Source organism: Pollicipes pollicipes, unplaced genomic scaffold (assembly GCF_011947565.3).
Source record: "Pollicipes pollicipes isolate AB1234 unplaced genomic scaffold, Ppol_2.1 Scaffold_2555;HRSCAF=2994_pilon_pilon_pilon, whole genome shotgun sequence".
NCBI lineage: Eukaryota > Metazoa > Arthropoda > Thecostraca > Pollicipedomorpha > Pollicipedidae > Pollicipes > Pollicipes pollicipes.
The window spans coordinates 5,596,148-5,609,855 of NW_023596136.1; the positions used below are offsets into that span (position 1 = coordinate 5,596,148).

The 13,708-nt window shown below is 55.5% G+C and overlaps 2 protein-coding genes across 2 annotated transcripts in view; one reads left to right on the forward strand and one right to left on the reverse strand.

Annotated features, from left to right (window-relative positions):
* The window catches only part of LOC119106644 (homeobox protein PKNOX2), a 37,831-nt gene extending 36,862 nt beyond the window's left edge, over positions 1-969 (forward strand). Inside the window, exon 8 of the mRNA XM_037230159.1 lies at positions 334-969. Within this exon, the coding sequence (XP_037086054.1) occupies positions 334-398 (65 nt within the window). The 3' untranslated portion in view covers positions 399-969. The remainder of the gene's footprint in view (positions 1-333) is intronic.
* A 101-nt stretch (positions 970-1,070) lies between these two features.
* LOC119108754 (ribosomal RNA processing protein 1 homolog A) lies at positions 1,071-13,664 on the reverse strand. Its single transcript, XM_037232364.1, has 9 exons — positions 13,511-13,664; positions 8,642-8,865; positions 7,923-8,165; positions 7,328-7,492; positions 6,793-6,974; positions 6,124-6,238; positions 4,682-5,899; positions 3,208-3,280; positions 1,071-1,498 (listed from the first exon to the last, which is right to left on the reverse strand). The coding sequence occupies exons 1-9, from the start codon at positions 13,650-13,652 to the stop codon at positions 1,314-1,316; spliced, it is 2,547 nt and encodes an 848-aa protein (XP_037088259.1). The 5' UTR covers positions 13,653-13,664; the 3' UTR covers positions 1,071-1,313.
* Positions 13,665-13,708: the final 44 nt, after the last annotated feature.

Here is a 13,708-nt window from a genome sequence, read left to right on the forward strand (position 1 = left end):
GACGTCTGTGATTGGGATTGGATACTGGGAAGCAACTGCAAACGCTTCGTATGGCTGCTTCCTCTGGTCCCGGCCTACTCGAGACTGTCATTTTATGTGTCAGGCACGCTGTGAGAAAACGCGGCTGTCCTTAACCCGAAGCGCCTGGACGCGAGATCTAGTAGCAGACATCGGTTTACTTTCGTAACGCAACTGAACAAATCATCAAAGCGCGCGGAAGCGTGTGCTCATACTGGCGTTGGTCAGCAGTCGTGGGCACCTCGTCCAGCTCTTGATGACCAGTGTATAACGTACCGTTCGCTGCCGCCTGACCTCGCCTCCGCCGCTCCCCAGACGACGGCTGCGGCTCGGCCGGGCTGGGCCCCGCCGACGAGGCGGGCCACCCGGCCGTCACGTGACCTCGGCGCGCCGCCCGGCCCCCGTCCCCTCCGGACGACCCAGTTTGTGCCATGGACAGAGCGCCGGCGCGCGGACGCGGCCAGTGATAGCGGTGTGACGCGCGCGCACGGACTCGCGCAGCGGGCGGGGCGCGGACGCAGAACTCGGCGCGGGGCGAGTCCGCGCCGCCCGCCGCCCGTCCGCTACCGGCGGGCTGTACCTGACGCCAGCGCGGCCTCGCGGAGAGGAGCCCGGGCGCCGGCCGGCGCCGTTCCGTGCCAATCCGGCCCCTGTCTCGACGCGACCGCTTCAATGCCAAAGGCGTTCAGGGATTGTGTTACCTTACGCGTGAACCAAACAGGGTCCTGCGGTCGGCTCGCCCGCCAGACAGAGATCAGGGTATCCGACGGCCGGCCTAGTGACGGACAGCTACGCGCGCGCGCGCCTCCCCGCCGGCTGGCGCTCACAGAACGCCGACCAAGCTGTGATACCAGTGTAAAGCGCTGTAAATATCGACCACCGTGTCCAGTCGTGTATGCCGTACATATAAAGCAATAAAACTGCATGGCTGAGCCTTGGCTGCTGGTTGGCCCGGCCGGTCTCCAGTGAAGCTGGCTGAAGTGGGTTCATGGGGCTGAGTTTCTTCCGAATCAACCGGCGTCGAGGGCATGACACACAGCATTTGCATCGGTGCCTTCTATTGTCGCTTGGAATCACAAATCTTCCAAAACATGCACGACGGCCGGCACAGAACAAAGCACTCTTGGGAGCGCCTCAAAACCCGCTACCCGCTCTGACCCAGTCAAACGCTCCAAACCACCCTCAAAAGGGGCGCACCGGCGCCGCAGCACCAGCCGCGCCTCCGGGACGATCGCGGTCGCGGCCGGCCGGCCGCCGCACGCGTCACGGGCACGGGCCCACCGCCGGCCGACCGCTCACAGGTTGAAGAAGTCGGCGGCGTGGCTGCGGCGGCGCGCGCCGGGCCTGGCGCGGCCACCGTCGCCGGCGCCGGTCGCCGCACCGGGCGTGGCCACCTTCAGCAGGCCCTTGGCTGGCCGCCTGTCCGGGTTGTGCGGCACTTGCGGCGAGTTGCGGACCGTGATCAGGTGCTCCTTGAAACCTGCCGACGGGCGGCGACAGTAAGCACCGAGGCTTCGATGACGCCGCCGCCACCGATCCAGGCGTTCAGACCGCGAGCAGTGCAGGAATGTCGTCACCGAGTCAGCCCACACTTGGAACAAAACCAAACAACAGCTATGCATAGAACACTTCCGCGACAAGACCTCATTCGCCCGGGAAGTTTTAGAAATTATTGAGGTCGTTGAATGTACGAAGACCGCTGTCTCGTCCGACGCGGCGCGGTTGTAATGACCAGCAATGCGTCGTTGCATGTGCAAGTGTCCTCACCGTTACGTGGAACAGACAACCGCAAAAGTTCCAACGCGATAGGCAAGAAATATGTGAGGCTTGGTCTGGCATTCTGGCACAACAGCATCGTCGTACCTCCTGTGTTTCGCGCTAGCAGACCGTGGGGGTCAAGACAAACGCGTCATCAAGGGGCACTGTCACATTATCCTTAAACGTATGCCATCGTCATGGTCTTTGCCACGCCTGCACAGGCGGATCAGAGTATGACCCAACACCTCCGGTTTTTGGGACGCATGGCGAAAACACTCATCATGATCTAAAACTCCAGAATAGCTTACAAAGTGTTCGTTGTTCATCAATCATCCGTTGTTGTTTCAAATTTTCATTCAAGTTTTAACCTTGTGCCAGACATTTCAGAACGATATTGTAGAGTGAGAAACCCGGTTAAGCACATGCTCCAAACGCTGTGTAACGTGCCAATACGTCTTTAACACCACGTCTGATTCAACAAACTTGGACACTTTGCAGCACTATGCAGCAGCACTGTGAAGCAGCAAAATGGAAAACATCCTTCGATTTCATTTCTGTAACCTGCGCTCTTAAAAACAAAGGTACTAAAAAAAAAATTTACGCGCGTGCGTCCCAATCTGACCGTGCGGTTCTCACGACTTGATACCAGTCCCCTGTCGGCAGAGGGCTGCTTGGGACGATCCTGCTTCTCTGAGAGCAAGTGTGTGTAAGCCGGGAGCAGGGGATGAGCACATGCTGACACGCCGATGTTAGAATTGTCTTCGCACTGTCTGCAAACTTTCTTCAGCTCGGAGGAGGGGGTGACTCTGCGTCATCGTTTTTCCTCGAATGGTGGTCCGGTGGCCTCGGGTGTGGACAGTGGGAGGTCACTTCGGTCCCAGCGCCCGCTTCTCTGTGCCGTCTCGCCCGCGGACCACTCCCGGGACGCTCCGGGCTGTGAGAAGTGGTGTCCCATATGGCTGATAATCCTATTTGCCTCGCTGCATGCTTGCTTTAATTTCAGAATGCCCAGCATTTTCTTTGGCCACCTCGATGTACATCTAAGTTTCAGTCGCCCTTTGCGCGTGACATGCGCAAAGTGGTCCCAAAACACAGGGTGTAATGGTCCTAAAACACGGGGTGTAATGGTCCCAGAACACGGGGTGCGACAAGGGCCTGCCACTCGTCGACTACAGTATCAGAAGGTATGCACGACTTACGGCGCTACAAATCAGCGGTCAGATGCGAAACTAGCCACTCCAAACATTCCTTTGATGACATCTCAAATGACATTTTGATCAAACTAAGACGGAAAAACAAATATTAGCACAAATCGGAGATAGCTTTTCTGGGCCCGTCCGTATTTACGCAACGCGAGGATTTTGAACCTAAGTCTAATCACATGGAGTTCATTTCGTTGCCAACGGCACCAATGAGGCTCCATAAACTTACCCTGGGACTTGTTTTCGGAGAGATTAATCTTCACCTTCTTGACGCCTGGCGTGGATGGAGAAGCTGGTAACGCCTGTGAAAGATCACCGCAGCTAAAGCAACTGACAACCGAGTCGCCGAACGCTGCTCCAACACCCGCCAATCGCCTATGGATCTCGCTACACAACTCAATCCCAGCAATGCAGTCCTGCGCGGGGTCAGCTTCCACTAATCATGCGCGAGACCGCGGTCCGCGCAAGTCCAAATTGGACAGTGAGGAATCTCACCTTGAGGGGCACGGCTCGGCGCTCGACGCTTATATTTTTACAACCACTGCTCGCAGCCGTACGCAATTTCTAGCAAACGCAATGCTTTAAGAGCCGGGCTGTACCAATTTTACAGAATTTGCCTTCATTCTATGATCGAGCGTGGGTATCTTGCATCACTGGAAGCTGAACAAACCTTAGGCTTTTCATTTGGTTGCCGCGGGAAACGCGCAATTTTCACATGGCGAAGATGTCAAATATGCGGGGAATCGTTCTCCAGGCCCAGACACCCCCGCGCTGCAACGGCACGTCGCGACATTTTGACGGAAAGAACGCTGACGGTACTCGCAGAAGTGTGTACCGATGTGTCCAGCCGGCTTTATGCCCTCATGCGTAAATAATGGGTCCGCCCGCTTTGAGGGGCTTGTATGGACTGACGCCGGATCCCCGGCAATCGCGCCAAACAACTGTACCGCAAAGGTGAATGTACCTCTAGCAGATCACGAGAGATCACGTTATCGTCCGACCTATAGGTGTACCAACAATCGGCGGAGACGGGTCATGTGACCTGTTCCGGAAAAGGCCTCGGGCACTGCGCCCTACACCGGGGGATTATGGCACGGAGACAAAAACGCCGGATATTCCAGTTCACTGAAGCGAATCAACAACGTCGGCGTGTATCTGCTGTGTGGCGTGCCGATACACATTGGTTAGTCAATAAACCAGCAGAAACTTCAGTCTTCGATTTCTTTGCCTGAAATCGCCAGGTCCCACCAGACCCATAGCCAAATAAATTGCTAGCAGTGTTTTTTTTCGCATTCAGGACATGCGCTACATCAGTGAACGACTGCCTGCTAAACTTGTATGAAAGCTGAAACGCACCAATTAAACCCATTGGCATGGATTCCCAACGGTGCCCAGCCACGTTAGCTCACGTTACGGCATCGTGTCCGTGATGACTATTGAGGACTGCCGGTCTGTTACGGCGTTACTCGCTATGCCCGCAGTGCGCCTTACAGGCTATACATTTAGTCTAGTAATAATAGGCTATGCCAGCAATAGGCCTTTGACGGCCATACACTCATACTTCGGTTGAGAAACCAACGCAACGCTTTCTGCAATCATCCAAACTGATATCACAGACACGTCCAAAGGAGTCCCGTTCGGAGCCCGGCGATGCCATTCCACCCTACCCCGCATCACCCTCATGCAACGCTGGTCCGCCTTACCTGGCCCTGGCCGCCCTTTGCCGCGCCCTTGGACGATCGCAGCTTGACGAAGGCCGGCACGGGCTTGGAGGCGACGAAGCGGGCGAACTGCGCCTGCGCCGCGTCCTGGACGGGCGCGTCGCCCCAGTCGTCCGCCGCCGCCAGGCTCCAGTCCAGCGTCGAGCCCGACTGCTGGTCACCAGGCGTCGCCACGGTGGCGCTGCTCGGCCCGCGGCCGGCGCCCACACCGGGCTCGGGCGAGGCCGCGCTCGTGGGCGAGCCCTTCTTCGCCTTGGACTTCTTGCGCTTGGATGGCGGCGTCGCTTCAGCGTCGGTAGTGGTCTCGCTCTCTGGTAGCGACTGCTTCTGGGCTTTTTTCTGCCGCGGGGTCTTTTCGATGTCGTTAGTTACCCAGCTATCTGCTGGTGGCAGCTTCTTGGCTTTCTTCCCTCGGGGTGTGGTTTCCATATCGACAACGACCTCACCGTTCACCGCCGCCGACTTCTTGTTCTTAGACTTCTTCTGTCGGGGAGTCGGCGCCGCTTCGACCTCGGCGACGGACCGGTTTGCTGCAGCGCGGGGCGAAGGGCTGTCCCCCTCCGCCGATTTCGTCTTCGAAGCTTTCTTCTTGCCTGGAGTCACCTGTTCTAAGCTAAAAACGCCTTTTCCTGTTTGTACATTGGATATTTTTGAAGACGGTTGCTTGTCTGACTCCTTTGTCACGTGGCTAAAATTAGTACTATTCTGCACTTCTTCAGGTGCGAAACGCCCTTCTTGAACCACTGCATCCACCCCCGTTCCTGAAGCCGTCTTCCTACCCTTACTTTTGCTATGTTTTCCATCTCCCATCTCACCATTCTGCATGGAATGACTATTTTCGAGCGCCGACGCCGTACCGTTCAGCTTCGCCATCTTCTCACGCTTTTTCCTCTTCCTCTCCAGCTTGTCCAGCTCGGCCTGTTTCTTTTCCATGAGCTTCCGGCGCCGCCGCTCCTTCAGCGTAAGGCGCCCTCCGCGCGGCGGCTCTGGCGCCGCCCCCGCGGCCGGCGCTTCCTCTGTCTCCGCTGCGCCGGCCTCGGCCAGCAGCGCCTCGCCCGTATCAATCACACCGTTCGTCAGCACCTGGTGCTTCAGCTTTTTCTTCTTCTTTTTCGGCTCCGGCTCGTCTTCGTTGTCGCCGTCGCCGTTCAGGAGTCGCTTGTTTCGGCGACTGTCCCTGTTCAGACGAGCTTTCGTTGTCTGGAAATGAGCGACCAGTCAGCGTCAAGCTCTTTAGCCACTTGCACAACACACCTCGCCAAAACTGACGTCATCAGCGCACCCGAGAGTCCAGAACAGCGGCCCCAACTAGAGGCCCAGTTCTCCCCATATACACGAACACCCATGTATAGCAGCCAGGGTCAGCTGCCACACCGTCTACAGAACCAGCGGCACCCCGCCCCAGCGGCGGTACCGCCACTCGCCTGGAGGCGCTGCACCGCCGCCTGGATGTCCTCGTCGCTGATGTCCGAGTCCGAGTCCACCTGATCCGGCAGCCGCAGCGCCAGCGGGTACTCGCCCTCGCTCAGGTCACGGAACCTGCGCCAAACGGCCGGCCACGGTCAGGCAACAGCAGCACTACGACACAGCGAGCGCAGCGGTCTAGCGACAGCAGCGCAGCGGTTAGGCGGCGGCAGCGCTACGGCGCAGTGAGCGCAGGGTCAGGCGGCAGCAGCACAGCGGTCAGGCAACAGCAGTGCTACGGCGCAGTGAGCGCAGCGGTCAGGCGACAGCAGCACAGCGGTCAGGCGACGGCCGCGCTACGGCGCAGTGAACGCAGCGTTGCTATGGCATTCGTCAGAGGCGACTGGTTAACGACAAATCACGTATGGTACGCTTAACAGAGACAGGGCATTACTAGTTACAAACATGCCCCTATTATTATTGATTGAGATAAACACGCCCTTAAGAAAACGTCACAATACAAATATTCCGCTGGCATATTTGAGGTGAGATTAACAGTCTTAAGGCCACGTCAGCCAGCAGTGGGCCGGGATCTGCCGTCCACCAAACCCTGCCTTCTATGCCAGCCGGTAAAGGGTCAGGCGCTAATGTACGCCAGCTAGTGCATAGATCATCCACCGAGTACTCACTGCTGCGCTAGCCGGTAGAGGGCAGTGCGGCTGGCCTGGCGGACAGTCGGCTCGGCGCCGGCCGCCACCAGATCGTCGGCCAGGCGGGCGTAGTCCACGTCCAGCTGCGGCAGCATGACGTCCACGCCGCCGGCGCGCGGGTCCAGTGGCCCGCCGGCCGAGGCGTCCGGGGCCGAGTCCGACTGCCGGACGGCGGGGCGGGGACGGTCACAGACGGCACCGCCACCGGGCGCCGGTCGCTGCACCACTCAACGGTTGTATCACGACGAGCCATGCGCTTTGCTTCGGTACCGGCCATCTGTCCACCGCCAAATTGTTTCGGCCATGTCAGCAACCAAATTAACCGTGACAGGTGACGTCAAAGACCTCGGATTCTTCCAGAAAACCTCCAATCCCACTAGCAAGGCTACGTCTATCGTCAGCAAACTGAGCACCGAATGTAGAGCGCACACCAGGTCCCAGCTCGATCGGACTAGACAGCCACACTAGACGCATTCCGCGCGCCGCTCGAGCAGCCGTGCCGGCGACAGCCCACCTCTTCGCTCGCCTCCTCTTCGTCGTCGTCGCTGTCCAGGCCGGCCGCCGCCCTGCTGATCTGGGCCTCATGCGCAATACCGACGTCACTCTGCCGCATCAGGTGGTAGAAGATGCTGTTGGTGACGGTGGTGCGCAGCACGCGGTCCCTGCTCACCTTCAGCACCTGCGGGGAGCGACGCCGCCCCGCGTCAGACGAGGCTTGCCAGCGAACCCAGCGGATGTCACCGAGGTTAACAGGGAGCAACGCAGAGTCTGGGCGGTCACACAAGGACGCCCGCCACTCAGGCCAGCCCGGCATCACGTGGCATTGGTGGCACTGAGCGCCAGCCAGCGCGGGTCAGGTAGCGTAGCGTGGTGCAGGGATCTTTTGTCTCGTCATGGCTAATGTCACGAGTCCGTGAGCTCCTGAAACACTACAACACGCTTTTATTTCCCATCGAAAAGCCGGTTTGACACTTTGCAACTCCACGCCCACAAAGCACAAAATATCCCAAAGCAGTGTCTTAACAAATAGACTGCAGGCTGCCGCCCGTTGCAGGCGGCCGGGCCGGTGGCTGAACGGAGCCGGTGCCGCCGACACCCGAGCCGCTCACCTCCACGAACGGCCGGAGGAACGGCGCGAGCTGCTGGGGCGCCAGGCGTCCGCCAGCCACCTTAGCCACCTCCTCCAGGCAGATCTCGACCAGGTGCAGCTGCAGGCCGAGCGGCAGGCGCGCCTTGTCCTCGGGACAGGCGAAGGCGACGGCGTACACGGCCAGCAGCCGCTCGGTCAGCGGGCCGCTCCAGCCGGCGCTCGCCGCCAGCGCCAGGCTCTGGCGCAGCACGCGCCGCACCAGCTGCAGGGAGGGGAGGGGCGGGGCAGGGTCACACCGAGAGCCGCGCTGTGGCTGCTGTGCCGCAGGGGGATCCACCCCGGCACACCGCCGCTGTGCCGCTGTGGCTGCTGTGCCGCAGGGGGATGTGGCTGCTGTGCCGCAGGGGACGGCTCGATCGGCTCACAAGCTCGGCAACGCAGCGGCGCGCGGCGGAGTTTTACCAGCATGCACAAACGCTGGGGTACGGCTGGAGATGTTCATGTGGTCGGATCATGTACGCTTGAAATGATAACCCAACTTTGAACTATCCGACCAAGACGACGCGTTTTCCCAGGGTAAGCCGAGTCCGACGTATATGCATCCATTCTACGAAGACCTTGCCTCACCGCGTGGAAATCTGTGTACAGCCTTGCATGTGGCACGACAAATGTTTCTGGAAAAGTACACGTTAACTCCGAACACATCAACCGGAACACGCACCCGGAGCCGACACTAACCATCATGAACTTGTCCCGCCTGATGGCATCGATACTGTGCCACTCGCGCGCCATGGTGGTGAAGAAGGTACTGCAGAAGGTGACGGCGTCCTGGCCGTGGGGGAACAGGTGCACCAGCTGGCTCAGCTCCTCTGCCAGTTCCTCTTGCACCAGCGGCTTGTCCGACATCCACATGCAGTAGAACAGGCCCTTCCATAGCTTCAACAGCTCCAATTCGCTGAAGGCTGCCATCAGATGCGCCGGCGTCAGTTGTACGCCTTTACCGTTGCAGATGCGAGCGTCTGGCCAAGGACTGGCAGGTGACATCATACCCTTAACTCGGTGGAGACAATGGGGCTCCTCAGGCTCCGGAATTTGTCGTAGCATGAAAACTAGACGTGACGAGCATTGATATGGGGACATGATCATTGTAATACAAAAACAAAACATATTCAAATGTGGTGTGTCGTCGGTTGCAGAGCATGGTCAGACGGCGATCACTTGGAGTGAATTAACATCAGATCAAGCTTCTCAAAAACTGCCTCCGAAATATTAAAAACCCTGCCTACACCGGCCGATACACATCACGCTCTCGCCGATGCTGACACCTGCTGGTATAAAGCACAGTCCCTCCATTTTTCAATGAAATAAGACATGCAGTGTGTGCTTTGTGATGAACTCGAAACGGATCAGTTGGTGTAAAACTTACTGTAAAAAACGGATAATATTGAGAAAATAGTCCGACCCAAGTGCCTGCGTACAACAGTTCCACAGCGACAAAACATAACAGGGCACCATATCAAACGGCTCCAGGCGTCACACATGATGCACAAATTCCACTATCGGCCACCGTACGAGCATAGCCTCGCGCATGACGGGCGATGCCAAGCCTCAGAAGTGGCGGGGCGATCGGCTTGCATGCACCAGACATAGGGCGGGAGTGCCCAAGTCGGGAGTAGTAATAATCACTCGCTGCCGCAAACGCATGCTCCTCCCCTAAACGTCTGCTTCCACCCGCGCTGCTGGTCACACGAAAACGCGAAGTTCTGCTTTGCTGACTGTATGGACACGAGCCTTCTCCGCTGCAGGCATGCGTATATAAATCCATGTGCCTCTCGTGCGTATATAAATCATATGAATCCAAGTGACCTGCTGGGTGGAGTGTCCCGTGCGGTGGAGTGACCTGTGGGGGGGGGGGGGGGGGGAGCGTTCTGTGGGGGTGAAGTACCCTGTGGGGTGGAGTGTCCTTGGGGTTAAGTGTCCTGTGGGATGGAGTGTCCTGTGGGGTGGAGTGTCCTGTGGGGTGGTGTCCTGTGGGGTGGAGTGTCCTGTGGGGTGGAGTGTCCTGTGGGGTGGTGTCCTGTGGGGTGGAGTGTCCTTGGGGCGAAGTGTCCTGTGGGGTGGAGTGTCCTTGGGGTTAAGTGTCCTGTGGGGTGGAGCGTCCTGTGGGGTGGAGTGTCCTGTGGGGTGGTGTCCTGTGGGGTGGAGTGTCCTTGGGGCGAAGTGTCCTGTGGGGTGGTGTCCTGTGGGGTGGAGTGTCCTGAGGGGTGGAGTGGCCTGTGGGGGTGGAGTGTCCTGCAGGGTGGAGTGTCCTGCAGGGTGGAGTGCCTGTGGGGTTGAGTGACCCATGGGGGGAGCGTTCTGTGGGGTTAGGTACCCTGTGGGGTGAAATGGCCTGTGGGGCGGAGTGTCCAATATATTCTCCAACGGGCTCAACCACCACAACCACGTGCTCTTTAAGGCGCACATCCCCTGTGCTGATGTTTGGGTGAGTGGGTGAGAGATCATTCCGGCCGGCAGAAAAGTCCAGCCAGGCCCTAGTCGCGCTGACGACCGCCAGGTCTGTGATTCTTCCACGAAAACATAGTGTCTGGCTAGCCAATTTTCCCGCACCTACTTCTCTGGATGCCAAAAATGACCACTTCACTTATCGACTACTTCTCACTCGTATCGGTTGTGGCACGACAAAAACGGAACGGGCATACATGACTGACTGCCAACAGCTTACTCTGCCAAATCGAACCAAATAAGTTCTCACCAACGTCCTCTCTCCCGCGACACCACAAACAAATGGCTGATTTGACATGGCCGAACACGACACCGACCCCCTCCTCCCCCTTTCTATTACTGTCTTCTCCATGTTTGTTGAAGCACTGGAAGAGTGCGTACTGTCATGGTTGCCGACCTGAATGCTCAGGGACCGCCGGCCCCCTAAAGTTGTACAAATAATATTACAGCTACGGTGATGTATGGAAAAAGGCGACCTTAAAACGTGCTGAGCCCCCAGGGATGTCACAAAATAATGCCTCCGCGATATGTTTTCGATAACCACATTCTAGCGACGTATTTCATTACGAAACAGAATAACTGGGGCATTCTAGGTGATTCTTGCTGATTGGGCTTTGCGGCCGGGTGTAAGCGCAAAAACTTCCCGATCAGGGGTCATAATGGCCAGGTGGTCAGGCACACCCAGCTCCCACATGGGTACTCGGGTTCGAGCTCCAGTTGCGCCGTGGCCCTGAGTGCTCATATGACCTCTGCAGCATTGCTGGAGCCATATAGAATTGCCCGACGACGTGATCCACGTGCCCTTAGGTAATTCGCACATTTCAGCTGGATTCGCCCTTTGATGAAAATCGCATCAAGCTTCATCCAGTGCAACAAAAAGCTATAACATCCAGAATCTCAATGGCATGGACAGCTTGCCAGCCAAAAAAATGTTTCCCAGATCAAAGACAATATGATAGACAATAGCAACAGAGGCACTTGCATGTTGTGTATGACTGTCATATATTTACTTAAAACATCTAACCCACTTCTGCCATCCACACGGTTTGATGCTACAAGTACCCACATTACATGTTGCTTAGGCCCATCCCAGTTGAAAACCATTCCATTTTCCTGGTAACTGAGAGGAACTGGTTATAAACAGAATCACACAAGAGTATATTTCAACCATGAAACCCTATATTTCTGCATCAATTGTTTGGAAACACCTTTTCCTCCAAAATCCAATTTGCTGCTGTGATTTGACCACCTCAGTTACCTCTGCATTCAATCAAAATCAATGTATATTCACAATATTTGTGAATTATGATCACAAGATGTCATGCCTCAGTGCTAAAACTGTTTGAGAACCTTGAATGTGGACAAAATACTTATTGTCCTGATGTTCCTCTTGAACCTACTGTTTAGGTGTTACCCAGCATAACTTGACAGGGCTTAACCTGTGCTGAGGGCAGCTGAGTTTGCCCTGCCCACCACAACACCGTGGCCTCCATATCTTCCCGCTAACATGCACCTCTCATCCGCCGAAACCAGCCCACAAGAATCCATCCACCCCACACAACACCTACTTGACATCTGTGTGCTGAGCCACAGATGGCAATGTGTGCAGCAGGCCACAGATGGCAATGTGCGCAGCAGACTGCAGATGACAATGTGTGCAGCAGACTGCAGATGACAATGCATACAGCAGGTCACAGATGGCAATCTGTGTAGCAGGCCACAGATGGCCAGCTGCAATGTCTGCAGACATAGCCAAGGGCTATAACAGCCTACTAGCCTAGTGGGTGCTGGAGTCCAACATCATATTGCCTAATCAGTGAGCTTATTTTGACATATGGAAACTATTTGCACAGACTGTGGTGTTCATATTTAACTGATAGTGCCTAGTGGTGTTCTTCATCAAGCCAACTGCCTCATTTTGCAATCTGGCAGCTGGCCTGTTTCATCTACAATACAATGACATTCACACATTTGTTGGCATCCATACAGTTTTACATGAGAAATGTCCAGCCAGCTCATATACAAAATTTCACATCAAAGACCCAGTCTGCAAAACACTGCAGATTCTGACAAGATCTTGTTGGGGCAGGGTTGTGGCAAAATTTAAATTTGGGGCAGATTTTAGAAATTTGGGTATAGCAATTCCTTAGTCAAGGTAGCACACATTATAGAAGGGCAGCTCATGGTATCTTGGGGTGGGTACCACACCAAGGCAAAGGTTGACCAGAGCTGCAAAATGCAGCAATGCAATAAAAACAGGAGTGTTAATCTACACAGACAAACACACATGCACCACATCTGTGTCAACTGCATCATGGTTATCATAATCTCTGTCATATTATCTACCCCAGTCTGCCTTGCAGATGATTGCACAGCCCCTGCAGGCAGAGATACACTGATAGTTGAAGCACTCACATCACCATTCTATGAGCACAAAGCCTTTTGCTTGCTCCAGCCCCTGCAGTTGATGATGGACAGGTAACCTAGCAGCAAACAATGCCATACCAGGCAAGCCAGAAGTTAGCATGGGTACTCCAAACCCACCAGGTTTAACCATTCATATCGCAAAATGCTTAACACCTTTTTGCACACAAACTATCCAAGATCAACTCTGCATTTCATAAAGCAATGATCAAATCCAAATATTGGATAGTAAATTAGTGTGATTTTGGCTGCTGTTTAACAGCACAGGGACTAACAGGTTGTCCGTGCCCGAATTGGATTCATGAGAAAATCCTGGAGACCTGTCATCTGATTGTTGGCCCAAGCCACAAGCAGGGAATCTGGCTACCCCATTTAGGGCAGTGTAGGGCCTTCCCCAAACATCTTGTTGACTGGTCTGCCACTTTTCGCAGACTAGCTGGACCCTCATCCTGGAGGTAATATCTGACAATTAGATTTGTGTCACAATCTATGATTTCGAACCAAAATTCGTTGCATCAATCATGCAAAATTTTCATAATGATCCTTCTTATGGTTGAAACATATTTCATCCTTTTCTTCCAAATACTAATACGCTGATAACGATGTTTGTACGTCTGGGCCACTGGTGTGCCTTACAAGTGCATGTTGAGCACTGGCCCGCCGAAGTTGCGAACTTACCACTATCTTCTGACCCCGGATCAGATTTGAGATTTATCCATTTCTTAAGCTTTTTCAAAGCTCGATCTCTTCCTTCTTTTTCATTGCCAGCAAGTTTTTGAGCGAATTTAATTTCAATGCCGTCACTCATCGCCGCCGCCATGCTTTCAAGACATCCCCGAGCGCCGATATGGAAGCTGTCGAAATATTTCCCTTTCC